Raw genomic sequence first — 18,949 nt, forward strand, 5'->3', positions numbered from 1 at the left:
CTCTAGGCCCGCATGAGCTCTAGCATGTACATGGCTTCAGTTCCAGAACACACCTCAATACCTAGGCTACCAGTAAATCTGAAATTGCTGACTATTAGAGATGAGGTTTGGGTTTGAGGCTACCATGGGCTCCCTGGGAATCCTGCGTGGTTGAGAGTCGTGAACCTATCAAATTCATGCAGGAATTCACTGAGCTGAATTCTTTGTACCACAAAGCATTTTATGGCTTTTGCCATTATGTCAGCTGGCTTATAAAGGTCAATAATGGGGGCTTTTTGAATTGCAAAGGGCTTTGTTATTAAAAGGTGAGTTTTCAGCAGTTATTTGTTAATGTGTGAAGTTTATGGAGATCAAAAAGTGTGGGAGACTGTTCATAGTTCAGTGACCCAGCATTCCTTTATGGCAACCTTTTTGTGTCTACTAGCGACCACTATAGTTGCAGTTACCTGCCCCCACCCCCTTTTTGTATATCAACTAGGTTAAAAAAAATTGGCTTGGGCATTATGGGGTTTCACAGTTTATTTTTTGAGGGGTGGTAAATTATATTTTGCTATGGCCTTTTTGTTATTTTGGGGTCCACAGTGTACAAATGTTGCTGACACAAACAAAGCTGCCCTCGACGCATTGTTGTGTGATACAGTGTGCATTGAAGCACCACATTTTTTCCCCCTATTGCTAAAGTTGATATTAAATGTAGTCAATCCCCTTTACTGAAATTGTCAGACAGGCCTGAAGGGAGAGGCAGAGGATCTGTACATGGATAATGTCTCTGTAGAGATAGTAGGAGGTAAGCAGGCTCTACAGGGTAAAGTTGTAGTCGGGCCATATTACCAAGAGGCATGTCTGCCTTTTCTCCCTACTCTAGATATACTTTTAATTATGAATTGACACAATGTAGTCATCTGAATCTCCGCTAACAAAGCATGACTTAAGTCACAATGTAATAATATTTGGTGACATTCTAATGAAGTCGCTTAAATATTTAAAAAGTTAAATATATCACACACATCGGAAGATAAGAAAAACATTTGAGATTTGCTACAGTGGAGATAATATTACAGGATGGATCCCTTTCATAAGCGCTACAATGTACACGGCTTCCATTCCCGAACATTCCTTGACACGTACTTTTCTAATAAACCAGAAATGACCTTAACTTATGAGTGTCTGACATATCCTATGGAGAAGTTTTGCTCTGCATTTTCCACAGGTAGGTAAAGTTATTTTTGAATTAATAAATTATTTTGTAAAGAGTTCAGGATTTACTGTATATATTAGGAGAAATGCAGCATGAACTATTGATTTGCACAATGATCTTGTACAAGTAAAGAATGAACAGATGATTGAGTCATTTATATAGAAAAACTAGGTTGAGACAAAGCAGAATTGCTGCTGATCCACACTTTAGGAAAACCTAGGGTTATGTTAACTTGCTGTGGAGCACAAGAATGTGCATAAGGAGGCTGTTTTCAAATGTTTTAAAAGTCTTAAAAGGCCAATCAATGCAGCTATAGGTGGAAACCTGTTTGACTGACTCAGCCCCTTACATTTGTTGGAAATACCATCTCCCTGCCTAAACTCCCAGCCTAATTATGCCCTCCTGGAAGTATTGTTTGTTCAAGGCCTTACTATTACATTCTACATAACATAAAAAAAATAATACTATAAATCCAGCATGGGAGTATGGGAGATCTTCATAATGGACACACTAGGTGTGCAGACCTGGAAACTCAGTGCAGGGTGTGGGAGCCTCTCATAATGGGAACATCAGGTACAGTGAAGGAAATAAGTATTAAATCCCCTGCTGATTTTGAATGTTTGCCCACTCACAAAGAAATGATCAGTCTAAAAATCGAATGGTAGGTGTATTGTAACACTGAGAGATACAGTTGCAAGAAAAAGTATGTGAACCCCTTGGGATTACGTGGAGTTTTGCATGAATTGGGCATAAAATGTGCTCTGAACGTCATCTAAGTCACAACAATAGAAGAACACAGTCTGCTGAACATAATACTACACAAACATTAGATGTTGCCATGGTTTAATTGCACGTAACATGTAAACATTCACAGTGCAGGGAGGAAAAAGTATGTGAACCTTTGGACTTAATAACTGGTTGACCCTCCTTTGGCAGCAATAACCTCAACCAAACGTTTCCTGTAGTTGCAGATCAGACCTGCTCAACGATCTGGAGTAATTTTGGACCACTCCTCTTCACAAAACTGTTTCAGTGTAGCAATATTCTTGGGATGTCTGGTGTGAATCGCTCTCTTAAGGTCATGCCACAGCATTTCAATTGGGTTGAGGTCAGAACTCTGACTGGGCCACTCCAGAAGGCGTATTCTGTGCTGTTGCAGCCATTGTTTTGTTGAATTACTTGTATGCTTTGGGTCATTGTCCTGTTGCATCACCCATCCTCTGCGGAGCTTCAGTTGGCGGACAGATGGTCGTACGTTTTCCTGCAAAATGTCTTGATAAACTCTGGAATTCATTTTCCCATCAATGACAACAATCCATCCAGGCCCTGAGGCAGCAAAGCAGCCCCAAACCATGATGCTCCCTCCGCCATGTTTCACAGTGGGGATGAGGTTTTGATGTTGGTGTGCTGTGCCTTTTTTTCTCCACACATAGTGTTGTGTGTTCTTCCCAAACAACTCAATCTTGGTTTCATCTGTCCACAGTATATTTTGCCAGTAGTGCTGTGGAACATCCAGGTGCTCTTTTGCAAACTTCAAACGTGCTGCAATATTCTTTTTGGACAGCAATGGCTTCCTCCGTGGTGTCCTCCCATGTACTCCATTCTTGTTTAATGTTTTCCTTATTGTAGATGTGTCAACAAAAATGTTAGCATGTGCCAGAGATTTCTGTAGGTCTTTAGCTGACACTCTGGGATTCTTCTTTACCTCATGCAGCATTCTGCGCTGTGCTCTTGCAGTCATTTTTACAGGACGACCACGCCTAGGGAGAGTAGCAACAGTGCTAAACTTTCTCCATTTGTAGACAGTCTGTCTTACCGTGGACACATGAACATCAAGGCTTTTGGAGATACTTTTGTAACCCTTTCCAGCTTCATGCAAGTCAACAATTCTTGATCGTAGGTCTTCTGAGAGCTCTTTTCTGCGAGGCATGGTTCACATCAGACAGTGCTTCTTGAAACCAGTAAACCCAAAACAGGTGTGTGTTTTTTAAGGGCAAGACAGCTGTTAGCAACACATCCAATATCATCACACTGATTGGAGTCAAGGTTGGCTCACTCCTGGCTCCAATTACCTCTGGTAGAAGTCATTAAGCTAGGGCCTCACATACTTTTTCCTCCCTGCACTGTGAATGTTTACATGTTATGTGCAATTAAACCATGGCAACATCTAATGTTTGTGTAGTATTATGTTCAGCAGACTGTGTTCTTCTATTATTGTGACTTAGATGACGTTCAGAGCACATTTTATGCCCAATTCATGCAAAACTCCAGAAAATCCCAAGGGGTTCACATACTTTTTCTTGCAACTGTAGAATAGCAACAAAAAATTCAAAAGAAATGCATGTCTAACAAATTATGCACGGATTTGCATGTTCATGAGGGAAATAAGTATTTGATCCCCTTCACAAAACATGAATTAGTACTTGGTGGCAAATCCCTTGTTGGCAATCAAATAGGTCAGACTTTTCCTGTAGTTGGCTACCAGATTTGCACACATCTCAGGAGGGATTTTGGCCCACTCCTCTTGGCAGATCCTCTCCAAGTCATTAAGGTTTGGTGGCTGACGTTTGGCAACTCAAACTTTCAGCTCCCTCCACAGATTTTCAATTGGATTAAGGTCTGGAGACTGGCTGGGCCACTCCGGGACCTTAATGTGCTTCTTCTTGAGCCACTCCATTCTCTTGGAGAATAAAATAATCACTTATCACTGATCCTGCTCTGGAAAAGGATATTGCTAAGGCAATTGATGACTATTTTTGCACTAATGATATTCCTGAGACCCTTTGGTCTGCTCATGAGGCAGTCATTAGTGAACATCTCATTCAATTAGCCTCATCTTTTAACAAGGAGATCTGGGAAAAAATTCTTCCCTTACGAACCAATTGGATGCCTTATATAAATCTCACTCTAATTCACATTCTCTGGCCCTATTACTACAGTTCAATCAGAAAAGACTGGAATTAAATTCTTTACTGTCCCACAAAACTGAAAAAGCTTAATGCTGGTCAAAAGCTAAGCTCTTCCTCTCCAGTTACTCCTATATGGCTATGTTTACCCGTAAACTGAACCAAATCGTGAAGCCCACTCGTGTTCACAAACTTCGTATTGACTCTGGACAACTGGTCTTTTCAACCCAAGACACTTAAAAAATATTTGAAGATTTTTATTCTAAGTTATTCTCCAGTCTCCCAGACAGTGATGTCCATGTTAGATGGTATTCCACTTCTGTCCCTTTCCTCATCCCAGCAGGATATTTTGAATACGTTATGTACAGAAGAAAAAGTCCTCTCTATTATTAAATCACTTGAATGCAATTCTGTTCCAGGACTGGATGGGTATTCCACACAATATTATAAGCAGTTTGCAGCTCTGTTGGTGCCTTGTCTTACTTGTCAATTTAATCATATTCTACAAGGTAGACAATTCCCCGGGGAGATGCTGTTGGCCAACATGTCCTTGATTCCCAATTCTTCAAAAGACCATACTCTACCACATAATTACAGGCTAATTTGGATCAGTAACAGCAGTCAAAATTAATGCTTCCCTAAACTTCAATATGTATTTAGGGCTCTCCCTGTTCATCTAACAAAATTATACTTGGACTCTTTTCAGTAAAATATTAATACATTTATATAGGCTAATTCCCATCCCCATTTTGCTAAATCCACCTTATATTGCTGTAAGCATAGAGGTGGCTTGGGGATCCCCTGCATTTGGCTCTATTATTTATCTGCATGTTTCTCCCAGTTGGACCAATGGAACATCCTTGACTCCAGAGTTCCATGGGTATGTTTTGAAAGTGAGTCCATTTTGCCTTTTTTGTTTGATGATCCTATTATGGTCTACTTCTATTTCAGTGCAAGACACTACCCCACGTAATATTACAGTTGCTCAATCCCTTAGACTTTGGCAGCTCTATAAACAAAAATTCAATCTGACCTCATCTACGCTACCTCAGACTTTGTTTTTGGGTAACCCTGCCTTTATCTATGGACTCTCTGGGCTCTTTTACTTCTCTTGGTGGATATCTTGAAACCTAATGTTTTGGTCTAACTTCCAAGTCAATTCCACCTTTGCTTCCCCATCATTATATTTAAAAATTTGCCAGAACACCCCTAGAGGCAAAGGCCTCATTTCTGATCTATATAAATATATGATTGGTATCAGTTCCCCAGAAAACTTGTCACATATGACTAAATGGGAGGAGGATAGTGGTACTTCATTCTCTCCAGGGGACTGGAAGGAATGTTTGACCAACCTTCAAAAGTGTACTCAGTATCTTAGTGTTCGAGAAACAGCCATGAAGCTGTTGATTAGGGGGTATCTAACCCCTGGTCAAACTACATACTATCTACCCTCCTGTACCCCCTACATGTTTCTGTGGCAGTTCTCTCCCTGGGATACTCCCGAACATCTTTTGGTTCTGTGACAAGGCATAATCTGTTTGGCGGAAAAAACAATCCTTTTTCATTTACCCTAATAGGTAGCCCTGTCTCATTGACTATGGCACATTGCCTACTGTTTGCCCCACTCCCAGGAGTCACCCATGTTCAAGAAAAATGTACCCACGCAATCTGTGTTGCAGTTCAGTTGGTTATTGAACTCCACTGGAAGACATACCCTTGTCACAGGTCAAATCCTGAGTTGATGTCATTATGCTAATGGTGAAATTATTTCACATCCTAGATAACTCAAAAAGCACAATTCAAAGATAAGTGGCACCCTTGGAGAGATCAAAAACACCTTTTTTTTCTTTTAAAACGCTGTTCCCCCCTTTCTTTTAGGTTTCTCATTGCTAGTAGACACTGTTAGCCACCCGATATCCTTGTCTTGCATAACATCTTTGTATCTAGACTATTCTGGGTTCTATATTTTGAAATATGTTGACATTCCATTGCTCTTATTACTTTCTTATTATCACGTGTCAAACCTGATAAATATTGTGCCTTGGTTTGTATTAAGCATAACATATGCGTCATCATGAGTATTGTATCCCTTTATTTGCTCTGTTTTTGTATATTCTGTTATTGGATATGCTGGTACTATTGTATAGTTTTACAATCTTTAATAAAAGATAGTAAACAAAAAATAAATATATGCCTATTCCTTGCTTAATTTATACTGATAGTGCAGCATAATTTTCATAATGTGTTATAGCTGACGCACATATGATGTTAAGATTTAAAGTGATATTAAACCCAAAATAAAAAAAATTACCATACTGCAGTTTACCGATCATTAGTGGCTGTATTAATTTTCTTTTTTTTAGGCTTTTTTCCCTTCTGTTATCCCCTGGTGATCTGGCCAAAACATCTTCTGTATTATACAGACACCATTCTGGATAAAGGAGCACAGGGGCAGATTTGGGCAGCAGCGCTGTCAGTGTTGGAGGTACTAGCAAAGTTAACTACACTAACAAATTGAAGCTGAACTCCAGCTAAAACTTTATATTCAGTTACAACAAAGATTTTTCCTTTTGGGATAAAGGATTTATATAAATGTAAAAAAGATGATCATTTTAAGCACTCATTCTAGTGTTAAATCCCTGTCTCATCCCTGTAAATGCAAGAGAACTTTTCTGTGGAAAAATAACACACTTACTGGTTGGATTACCAGATAAGAATAGAAGAAAGCTCAAAAAAGGAAACTAATGCAGGCATCACATCTAAGAAATAGTAAGCTGCAATATAATAAATGTTTGCTTTTGGGTTTAATACGTCTTTAAAGTGGTTGTAAAGTCAATTTTTGTTTAAATTTAAAAAACGGGTATATTTACCTTCTCTGTGCAACATGCACAGAGCAGCCCCTTACCTCCTCTTCTGGAGTCCTCCACCAATCATCAACTTATCCTCTTTTTTGAGTGCCCCCTCAGCAAGCCGTGTGCTCAGGATGCACCTGTGCAGCTGCACACCCTAGCCAGCCTGTTTGGGTCCATAGAAAAACACCGCATAGCTTGACAACGTCCCCCAGCTCCCTCCTTCCTGAACATGACTGATAGCAGCAGGACCCAATGGCTCTCATTGTTCTCAGTGTAGCCTGTGAATCCAGGTAGAGAGAGCAGCTTTGCTGCAGACGAGCACAGCACTGGATGGAGAGAGGTCTCAGGTGAGTGTTTAGGGGTGGATGGCGGGAGACAAGTAGTGTGGAGTTTTTTACCTAAATTCATAGAATGCATTAAGGTAAAACACCTCTTGACTTTAGAACCACTTTAATGTACAGTTAGGCAGCAGAGTGTGTCATGCATGTCGGAATTGTGCATATTCTGGTGGAACACAGTTGTGCTGTAACTGTCTTGAATTCAAATTGTATGTGTGTAGAGACTATAACACAGCTCTCCTTGAAGGTTTTCTTTTGTTTTTTAATCTTTTGCTGCAGGTGACTTTAAAGGAGATGTGTTGATTGACATCAGCATTGGTCCCATCATTCACCATCTCTATTCGGCCCAGGGATGTTTCAGAGATATCATCCTTCTCAAGCCTACTGACCACTGTATTGTAGAAGTGAAAAAATGGACTGATAAACGAACCGGAGCATTTGATTGGTCACATACCTGTACAGTTGGTACAGAGATGGCAGAAAACAGGTGAAGTATCTGCCAGCTTTTTGTCAGAGTTAGGAGGACCAGACATAATTTTTAGAACATTTTTGTAGTTTTTTTTAAGCCTGAAATTTGCCATTTTAGCTTGTAAAAAAAGATTTTTAGATCATGTGTTAATACCTTACTCTGATGCTTTAAATACCAACTTTATATGTAAGACAAACGCTTAAAGAATCATTTTTGGCACAAAGCATGTTATTCCGAGCAAAAGAATAAAGTGGAGGGGAGAAAAGGGAGAAGAAAGGGAGGACTGTGGAGAATAGGAGAGAACAAGAAAGAAAGAGAGCGGAGGCAAGGAAAAGAAGAGGAAAGGGGAAAGTAGATGAAGCTGGGAATAGATAAAAAGGAAGGAGAGGGGAGAGAAGGGTAGAGGAAGTGAGTATTGGAGTAGAGGAGAAGAGAACAGGAGGGGGAGGTAAAGAGGAGAGAGGAACGGTGAGGAGAAGCAAAGAGTATGCGTGTGGAGGACAGGAGAGGAGAGAGTAGGGGTGCAGAGTGTTTGTTGGGCTCCATGTGGACCAAGTTCTACAAAACAAAAATCACTTGGTACAACTGTGTATTTCAGTTCGTATTTCAGATAGCCCTGAAAATATATTTCTATCTGATATAATTCTCAAAACTCAGGATTCTCCTATTTCTTCTTGTCCATGTGGTGAGCTCAAACCCCAGGACCACTTAGTCTGCATTTCTACAAGTCTAGGTGGACTAGTCTCATGAAAACCAGGGATAAAATATCCCCCATACTTAAAGCAGAGTTCTAGTTGAATAAAAAAAATAAAATAAAAAGCAGCTACAAAAACTGTAGCTGCTGGCTTTTAAAATACTGACACTTATCTGTCCCTCGGTCCAGCTGTTTTCTCACTATGGCTACTTCCACCAGCCGTCTTCTCTCCCCTGTACTTGCAACTGCAGTGTGGGCCCCTGGCTGTGACAGCTTGCAACTTCACAGCCGGGTGCCCACTGCACATGTGCGAGCAGAGGCGGACTGACAACTCATGGGGCCCCCAGGCAATAGGGGATCATGGGGCCCCTGTGTCCTTGCCCAAACTAAAAAAAACCTATGAAAAAGGTACCAAGGGCATCTCATGGGGCCCCCTACTGACCCTCGGGCAGTGCCCTAGTTTCCAAATGTGCGCGAGTAGCGCTTCTCTTTGTGAATGGTCCTGTAATCTTCTGGGACCTGTCACATGTCCCAGAAGACTACTTGAAGGGAGGGGGAGGACAACTTTCGCTTCCGATCACCTTAGGCGATCACATCGAAAGTGGGAGTGGGTACCTGTCAAATTCTAGTACCCGCTCCCCAAAAGGTGCCAATCCTTAACAGGGAGTGGGGGACAAAGCCTTAAAGCGGAACTTCCCCTTTTGGGTGGAGCTCCACTTTAAGGCTCATAGTGGGTGCAAACATAGTGTCCCATGCCCTCTCCCTACAGAAGTATTTGGAGCCCCCAGCTTGCAAAGATCAGAGTAGTCTATACCACCACTTTTACCAAACACCATACCTACTGTCAGGGCTCCAGGGTATGACCAGAGGTATGTGAACTGACGCAGGGAAACGCAGGCTTCAGATAAACAATATAATTTATTAAAGACTAACAATACAAACATAAACGCAGTGCAATACTAAAACATAACACAGTGCAAACGAACCAAACCAAACCACCCACAGATAACAATACATACAATGCAAGCGTCGTCAGGCAGGCCGGGTCAATAACAATCGGGCAGGTAGGTACAGGGGGTCAGGCAGAGAATGGTCGGGGTCACAAGCCAGGGATAAAACAGGAGAAGTCAGCAGAGGTCCTGATCAGGCAGGGTCAGCAACGAATCAGTCAGACAGGAACAGGAGCAGGAACAGGAATGCAGGTAACAAGATACAGGGCCCAGGAAAACCACACACCAAGGCAGAGACTGCAGGTCTGGCCATCCCTTAAATACACCTGCATAATCAGCTTCAGGTGTTTGGCTGGCTGCAGGGTTGAGTCTCTGATTGCTGGGAGCACCCGCTGGCCAGCCCTGGTACTGCAGCCCACAAGGCAGGTGAGTCCCACCATTACTGGCAAGTCCATTCCTGACAGTACCCCCCCCCTCAAGGAGCGGCCTCAGGACGCTCCAAACAGTCCTAGCTGGGCAAAATGTTCCACCGCTCGGGTCTGGTAACTGGCGGGATATCAAAGACTGGCACACCGGGCAGGACTCCGGGCAGCGGCACACCAGGCAGAGGCACATCGAGCTGGACTCCGGGCAGAGGCACATCGGGCAGGACTTCGGGCAGAGGCACATCGGGCAGAGGCACATCGAGCTGGACTCCGGGCAGAGGCACATCGAGCTGGACACCGGATCACCAGGCGGAGCAGCAGGCACCGGACCACCAGGCGGAGCAGCAGGCACTGGACCACCAGGCGGAGCAGCAGGCACCAGACCTCCAGGCGGAGCAGCAGGCACCGGGCCATCAGGCGGAGCAGCGAGCACCGGGCCACCAGGCGGAGCGGCGGGCACCGGGCCCCCAGGCGGGGCGCCGGGCCCCCAGGCGGAGCGGCAGGCACCGGGCGCCCAGGCGGAGCGACGGGCGCCGGGCCCCCAGGCGGAGCGACGGGTGCCGGGCCCCCAGATGGGGCGGCGGGCGCCGGGCCCCCAGGTGGAGCAGCGGGCGCCGGGCCCCCAGGAGGGGCGACAGGCATCGGGCCCCCAGGCGGAGCGGCGGGCGCCGGGCCCTCAGGCGGAGTGGCAGGCACCGGGCCCCCAGGAGGGGCGGCAGGCACTGGGCCCCCGGGCGAAGCGACAGGCATCGGACCACCAGGCGGAGCAGCAGGCACCGGACCACCAGGCGGAGCAGCAGGCACCGGGCCATCAGGCGGAGCAGCAGGCACCGGGCCATCAGGCGGAGCGGCGGGCACCGGGCCACCAGGCGGAGCGGCGGGCACCGGGCCCCCAGGTGGGGCGGCGGGCGCCGGTCCCCCAGGAGGGGCGACAGGCATCGGGCCCCCAGGCGGAGCGACAGGCATCGTGCCCCCAGGCGGAGCGACAGGCATCGGGCCCCCAGGCGGAGCGGCGGGCGCCGGGCCCTCAGGCGGAGCGGCAGGCACCGGGCCCCCAGGAGGGGCGGCAGGCACCGGGCCCCCGGGCGAAGCGACAGGCATCGGGCCCCCAGGCGGGGCGGCGGGCGCCAGGCCCCCAGGCGGAGCGACAGGCATCGGACCCCCAGGCGGAGCAGCGGGCGCCGGGCCCTCAGGCGGAGCGGCGGGCACCGGGCCACCAGGCGGAGCGGCGGACACCGGGCCCCCAGGCGGGGCGGCGGGCACCGGGCCCCCAGGCGGGGCGGCGGGCGCCGGGCCCCCAGGCGGAGTGACAGGCATCTGGCCCCCAGGCAGGGCGCCGGGCCCTCAGGCGGAGCGGCAGGCACCGGGCCCCCAGGAGGGGTGGCAGGCACTGGGCCCCTGGGTGAAGCGACAGGCATCGGGCCCCCAGGTGGGGCGGCAGGCGCCGGGCCCCCAGGCAGAGCGACAGGCATCGGGCCCCCAGGCGGAGCGACAGGCATCGGACCCCCAGGCGGAGCGGCGGGCGCCGGGCCCTCAGGCGGAGCGGCAGGCACCGGGCCCCCAGGAGGGGCGACAGGCACCGGGCCCCCGGGCGAAGCGACAGGCATCGGGCCCCAGGCCCCCAGGTGGAGCGACAGGCATTGGGCCCCCAGGCGGGGCGACCGGCATCGGGCCCTCAGGCGGAGCGACGGGCGTCGGGCCCCCAGGCGGAGCGACGGGCGCCGGGCCCCCAGGCGGAGCGGCGGGCCCCCAGGCGGGGCGGCGGGCGCCAGGCCCTCAGGCGGAGCGGCGGGCACCAGGTCATCAGGCACGACAACGGGCATCGGGTCACCAGGCATCAGGTCATTTGGCTCGCCAGCGGGCACCGCGTCATCTGGCAAGGCAGTGGGCACCGAGTCACCAGGCACGACAGTGGGCTCTGAGTCAATTGGCATGACAGCAGGCACCGTGTCATCAGGCATGGGATTGTCTGGCTCGACAGCGGGCATCGGGTCACCAGGTATGACAGCGGGCACTGGGTCACCAGGCATCAGGTCATTTGGCTCACCAGCGGGCACCGCGTCATCTGGCAAGGCAGTGGGCACCGAGTCACCAGGCACGACAGTGGGCTCCGAGTCAACTGGCACGACCGCGGGCACTGGGTCAGACATTGGATCGTCTGGCCCAACAGCAGGCATCGAGTCAACTGGCCTAATGGAATCATCAGGCTGGATCAGTTCATCAGGCTGGGTAGAAACATCATGCTGGGTAGAGGCATCAGGCTGACTGGAGGCATCAGGCTGGGTAGAGGCATCAGGCTGGGTAGAGGCATCAGGCTGGGTAGAGGCATCAGGCTGAATTGTGGGCGCCGAGGCACCAGGCTGCACCACGGAAGGCAGGTTTTCAGATGGGAGGCTGACCGGTTTGGATACTGGCAGGATGGTATTGGTTGGAAAGAACTTTCACCTTTTCCTGGTTTTAGTTACCGGAACACTGCAAGTAAACGCAGGTTTGTAAACGGATGGAGCAGCTGGAGACAGAGAAGAGCTGGAGGATGGAACAGGGGAGGGAACAGTCGCTACAGAGGGCTTCTTTACAGGGTTAAAGGCAGGATAGGTGCAGCGAGTGGGAACAGGGTACTGACATGCGGTAGATAGCAGGGTATACTGGGCTGTAACTGGAGGTGCTGTTGGGAATGCAGGAATAGAGCTTTGAAGAAATAGATTAGAAGCAGGACTGGGTTTTTGCAAGCTGACTGAGGCTGGGTGCAACAAGTCTGACCACGTCTGCAGTATGGGTTGAACAAAGCTCAGCTTACACAAAGCCTGTCTGACCAAAGACTGCACTGCGTTTATACAATCCCTTAATACCTGTGGTGAACATGCAGCATAATGCTCCAAGAAGCAATCCACATCATCCTCTAATAACCATACCAGGGACTCTACCTGGTCTGCACTAAATGGTGGCAAAAAGTCATTCCTGCTTTCAGGGGTACCAGATGAAGCCAACTCTACACAAACCTGAATCAAAGGTTGCACCTCAGAGAACTCTGTGCCCTGATCTACTAGAACATGAGCGATCCGTATACATTCTAGCAGTTGATCCCGGGTATACTCCCTCAGAGCCTGATAAGCATATTCTCTGTCATCAAAAACCAGCAGCGACAAATACACAACCTCATCAAGATGCATCCTTCCCAGCAACAAGCCAAGATGGCTTCCCTGTGCAGCCACTTCTGGTCAGGATTTGCCTTGGTGTAATGTCAGGGCTCCAGGGTATGACCAGAGGTATGTGAACTGACGCAGAGAAACGCAGGCTTCAGATAAGTTATAAAAAATATAATTTATTAAAGACTGACAATACAAACATAAACGCAGTGCAATACTAAAACATAACACAGTGCAAACGAACCAAACCAAACCACCCACAGATAACAATACATACAATGCAAGCGTCGTCAGGCAGGCCGGGTCAATAACAATCGGGCAGGTAGGTACAGGGAGTCACAAGCCAGGGATAAAACAGGAGAAGTCAGCAGAGGTCCGGATCAGGCAGGGTCAGCAACGAATCAGTCAGACAGGAACAGGAACAGGAATGCAGGTAACAAGATACAGGGCCCAGGAAAACCACACACCAAGGCAGAGACTGCAGGTCTGGCCATCCCTTAAATACACCTGCATAATCAGCTTCAGGTGTTTGGCTGGCTGCAGGGTTGAGTCTCTGATTGCTGGGAGCACCTGCTGGCCAGCCCTGGTACTGCAGCCCACAAGGCAGGTGAGTCCCACCATTACTGGCAAGTCCATTCCTGACACCTACTGAGTATGACCCTTCCTTCCTTGTCTTATAGATTCTTTCTTTTTGGTAAAAGATCCCAATAACAGCAGTGTGTAATAACAGTAATGTGCAGACCAGAAGGCAGTTAAACATTATGCTATTTACATAGAGAGATATTGATGCTTGTGCTGCAAGGTTGTCTTACTCTATAGCAATGCAAACAGAGGTGTAGCACCCTCCTAGTTTGATAGTTGTTAGGTAAATTTAATTGGCTATCAAGGTCCTACTTTTCCTCAGGGCTTGTGCTGCTCCATGTCCTGGCATCCATCTTAGGTCTGCAAAGCATTGTGGGATCCTTTATGCTTTTAGCCCTCTGCGGCTCCTCCCCCAGGAGGTGGCGGCTTATCACATTTAAGTCTGCTGTTTGCAGCTGTCCATTGCATTTGTGTCCTGTCTGTTGCACAGCAGCAAGCTCCTGTTTAGTTAACTCTTTGCTCTCCTGGATACCGACTTGGCTTTGGCTAAGACTCTTCCTGGCTTCTGACCCCGGCTCTGGCGACCATTCTTCCTGGCTTCTGACCCCGGCTCTGGCGACCATTCTTCCTGGCTTCTGACCCCGGCACTGGCGACCATTCTTCCTGGCTTCTGACCCCGGCTCTGGCGACCATTCTTCCTGGCTTCTGACCCCGGCTCTGGCGACCATTCTTCCTGGCTTCTGACCCCGGCTTTGGCTACGATTCCCGCTGGTTCTCGACTTGATTATCCTGGAAGACGACCTCAGCAGGAGAACTTCTGTCCTACCTAGTCATCCGCTGTTGCTGTCGGACTTGCATAGACTCTTGCCTTGTTTCTGTGTAAATAAACCTACCTTTAATTGCACCTCCTTGTGTGTCTGGTTCCTCGGTCCCTGACATTGGCTCCTCTGTAGACAGCAGAAAAGGGGTTAAATCTGTTAGGAGCTGTTCCGTGTCTTAAGGGCTGCTGGCCTGTTGCTTCCCCCATCTTCTGGAGTGTTCCAGAACATAGTGGGAGGTAGAGCAGGGTTGGCAGCCTGACTATTTATGGATCTGCAGCCTATTTCTGAAGAGGCATGCTCAGTAGGTGGAGGGAAAATGCATAAATACTCTGAGAAATGGTAGCTTGGAGAGCAGAGTCCAGGGTCCATCCCTCTGGAGGTGACCTGTATGCTGGGGGCTCTGCTCCAGGGACAGAGAGGAAGAAAAAGGAAAAGAGGCGTCGGGAGTTGTTGCAACCATCCAAGTCCCAACTAGGTTTACTTGGAGACCCTACTAGATTGAGACAGCCTGGGACTTTGTGGAGTCAAGAGCCAGGAGTTCTGGAGAGTAGAAGCTTCATGTTTGGGACTGGGGAAGGACCATGTTTTGGGACTTAATCCAGTCATACTTACAAAAGAAGTGACTATGGAGTGCAATATCTCACAATTCAGGACCGGGTGCAACCGAAAGCAGTGCCAGACAACCAATGGCACACCATTTGTCAGTGACTGAATATGCAGCCATGTGCAGTGCAAGACAAACAGGCTTTGTGCTACTTCTACTGCTGCTACTACTAGTACTACTTCTACTACTACTCCCAGTACTAGTAGAATTACAGGACAACTTTGCAGCCTATGGCTGTGCGAGACAGCTGGCAACCTGTACAGTACAGCCAGGAGCTTATCTGTCCTCTATGTTGTACAAAATTCTGCAGTTTTCGACAGTTTGGAGTATCCCATGTTCCTAACCCGATCCAAGTTCATTGGTCCCTCAATAAAAACCCCCTGACTTTACTGAGCCTGAGGAAGAGTGCAGAAAATAACGTGTGCCTGGCTGTTGGTGCTGTAAAGGGGAAATAGGCCCAATCACCAGTGGGTCCTTTGGGGGTAGTGCTACAGAGGTGAAGCACAATTTTCTTCCACAGTGTAAACAGCATAGAATTGTTTATGCAAGCATAGTTATCAGAAGAAGAGCCTTAGTACCAACATCTTGCATCACACAGAGTCCAGTGTCTCTGGCAAATCACAAGAGCCTTCTTTTTTACTCCCCATCTCTTTTGGGAAGGAGGCCCTTGCTATCTCCCAGAGGGGAAAGCACTCAAAGATGTTCACATTATCATTATTATACAGGATTTATATAGCGCCAACAATTTTCTTAGCACTTTACAAAATAATGGGAGACAATACAGCAACAGTACAGTTCAATTTTAGGAGGTTTAGGAGTGCCCTGCTCCTTGGAGCTTACAATCTAAGAGGGAGGGGCTGGTGGTACAAAAGGTAATAACTGTGGGGTGTGGACTGGTAGAAGGAATAGAAGTTTCCATAATTAGCTGAAGGCAGGATAGGCTTTCTGAAGAGATAGGTTTTGAGAGATCGCCTAAAAGTGGGCAGAGTAGGCGATAGTCTGATGGATTGGGGTAGAGCGTTCCAGAGGATGGAGGAGGCTCTGGAGAAGTCCTGGAGATGAGCATGGGAGGAGGAGACAAGGGAGCTAGAAAGTAGGAGGTCATGGGAGGAGCGGAGAGGACGGTTTGGGTAATATTTGGAGACGAGATTGGTGTTCATATAGTGGTACTGTTCTCTTCAACCCAGAGAAACCATCCTCACACACTTACAGCCTACTCCATTCCACCAACCAACCCAAAGCAATTCCCACTGGGACCTTAAATACTACTTAGGAAACCCAAATTATGGGCATACTAGACTCCCTGACAAAATACCGAGGAAGGGATGTGCATCCAGTTAAAAGAGGACAGGAGACCAGACGAGGAAAGGAGCGTAAAGGAGAGGAGAAGTAAAGGAGAAAAGAGCATGAAGATAGAGATATAGATAAGGTGATCAGAATTAGTGATTCAAATGAAGATTGATTGTAAAGGTACATTTTTTAAAAATAATAAACATGTCATACCTACCTGCTCTGTGCAGTGGGTTTTACATACTTTTTTCACCATTTTGACATTGTACTACCAAAGGGGGTGATCATGGATTGTTTTGACACTTATTTGCTGTTACAATGATGATCACTGTCACAGCAAGGTTTTGCACTGTCATGAATGGGTTACATTCATGACAGCTGTGATTACTAGTGATCTGTGATTGGCTACAGCTAATCACATGGTACAGGGTGCTGTGACTGGCCCAGGTACCATGTGATAGCTGTGGGGCACAGCTGTTATGAATTAATTCGTTCATAACAGTTTTGTTGACATTATGATCATGTGATTGCATAGAGATCACATGATCTCCCGGCTGCCGAATGCAGCCGGGTACTGGGATCCACAATCCACTGAGTCCTGTGGACAGAGCGGTCACGGAAGCGGCATGCTGCGTGCCCGAGGTGGTGCACCAATGCTTACATGCTAAACAACGTACAGATACATCCCTTAGCCTGTAGCTGCCACCCACCTGCAGTACATATACTGCAACTAGTTAATTTAGAGAATGCATTAAAGTAAAAAACCTTCTGCCTTTACAACCACTTTGAATGAGTTTGATTTATTTATATGTTTATTTATTTCAATCTTCAATTATTCTAGTTTTTTTAAAAAAAAATCAAAAATGCCCAACATAGCAACATTCCATTCTTCCTTTCTCCAGTTTTATGTATTCTCGCTATGAATAGCCATCTACAGATTAGAAATGTTAGCAGCATTTCACCTGCTGAGACCTAATATACTCAATGCCCCACAGAATATCTGTTGAATCTTTTATGTGACATTAGATGTGCTTCTCCCTTTCAGTGTGCAATGTGAGGACAAGGAAATTGGACTCAGGGACGCCATTACCCATGTTCTAAAATTTGATCTTGACCAGGAAAATCTCACCGACCCAGTGGTGCTTCCACAAGCTGACTGCCTTGTGCTCACCTCTATTCTGGAAGCCATCAGCAAAGACCTTGAAGATTTTGTGAGAAACTTCAGGAGATTCTCAAAGCTTCTAAAACCTGGCGGACACTTGTTGTATTATGGATTTTTAAATGGCACTTTCTATATGGTTGGCGGAGACAAGTTCCATGTTGTCAAGTATAATGAAAGCAACTTGAGAAGTATACTCAGTAATGAGGGGTTTATCATCAGCCATTTGGAGGTTTCCCAAAGAATGGCGAAGAATGATCTGTGTGATTTTGACTCAACTGTGTTCTGCATAGCTTGTAAAGAATAGACACATTAGGCTGTGTTCACACCACTGTGTTGAAGGATATGTTCAGCTTTGTTAACAAAAAAAAATAATACTAATTTTTTTTGCAGGTAAAAAAGTGCATTTATTATTTAATTTTTTTACTAGGAGCCTGCAAAGCATTGCACCCATGATCAGCAGCAGGGATAGGCTGACAACTCATGGGGCCCCTGGGCAATAGGGGATCATGGGGCCCCTGTGTACTTGCCCAAACTCAAGAAAGCCTATAAAAAAGGTACCAGGGGCATCTCATGGGGCCCCCTACTGACCCCGGGCCCTTGGGCAGTGCCGGAGTTTCCAAATGGTCAGTCCACCCCTGATCAGCAGAACGCAGATGCAATACAAGGCTCCTGCAGACTCTCAGTTACATAATGACAGGGAGCATCAATAAACTACCTGGAGCTCTCATCATCTCATTGGGAACTACAAGTCGACAGCCAAAAAGGCTGTTGATACTTGAAGTTCTCCCATTTACAGAACACGTGAGTAAATGCTGCGGGCAGGTGGGCGGTGTCCCGCACGGCCGCGTATTTGTAAAAATATGACAGCAGGTGTGGGGAGAGGATCCTGCTCACTGTCACAATGGGGGATTGGGTGGGGGGGGGGGCTGCTGCAACAGAAGCATGTTACATGTTATACCCTGAATACAGGTGTAACATGTAACATGTTGTAAGAGGTGAACTTATCCTTTAAGGAGCCCATAGGTTATGCAACTTTCTTTCCTTTCATCACAGGTGGAAGGAAAGAAAATAGCTTGACTCCCCCATCAACACAGAAAATAGCTTGATTCCCCCATAAACACAGTCAGTATTGATGGGGAATCCCTCAGATCCCAGAGCTATTGTGTTCTGCCTGCTGGGAGCCTTCCCCACCAACAGAACACAAAAACCACTGCTGTCGGCTATAGCTGCCTACAGCATTCACTTGAAAAAAAATCCGACAGGCTGGTTGTACTAAAATCAATCAATTGACTTCAGTACAATCAGCCTACTCATAGATGGATCGAAACTTGGCTGGTCCCTGCTGAATCGGCTGAGATTCGATCCATCTATGGCTAGCTTTAAAAAAGCACATGAATTTTAATCAAAAAGCATAATCTGTTTTGAATGCAATTTTAATGTGTTGCATTAAAATATAATGCAAAGCAAAGCTTGGGTTACATGTATTTTACATGCATTTTTTTCCTTTGAAAT

The 18,949-nt window shown here is 47.1% G+C and overlaps 1 protein-coding gene across 1 annotated transcript; it reads left to right on the forward strand.

Moving 5' to 3' along the window:
• Positions 1-1,002: 1,002 nt before the first annotated feature.
• On the forward strand, positions 1,003-18,337 carry LOC149438262 (nicotinamide N-methyltransferase-like). The gene is made up of 3 exons (XM_089660068.1): positions 1,003-1,210; positions 7,574-7,781; positions 17,321-18,337. The coding sequence occupies exons 1-3, from the start codon at positions 1,063-1,065 to the stop codon at positions 17,739-17,741; spliced, it is 777 nt and encodes a 258-aa protein (XP_089516194.1). The 5' UTR covers positions 1,003-1,062; the 3' UTR covers positions 17,742-18,337.
• Positions 18,338-18,949: the final 612 nt, after the last annotated feature.

Source organism: Staurois parvus, unplaced genomic scaffold, assembly GCF_062004578.1.
Source record: "Staurois parvus isolate SC_StPar_1 unplaced genomic scaffold, SC_StPar_1.0 ptg001200l, whole genome shotgun sequence".
Lineage (NCBI taxonomy): Eukaryota > Metazoa > Chordata > Amphibia > Anura > Ranidae > Staurois > Staurois parvus.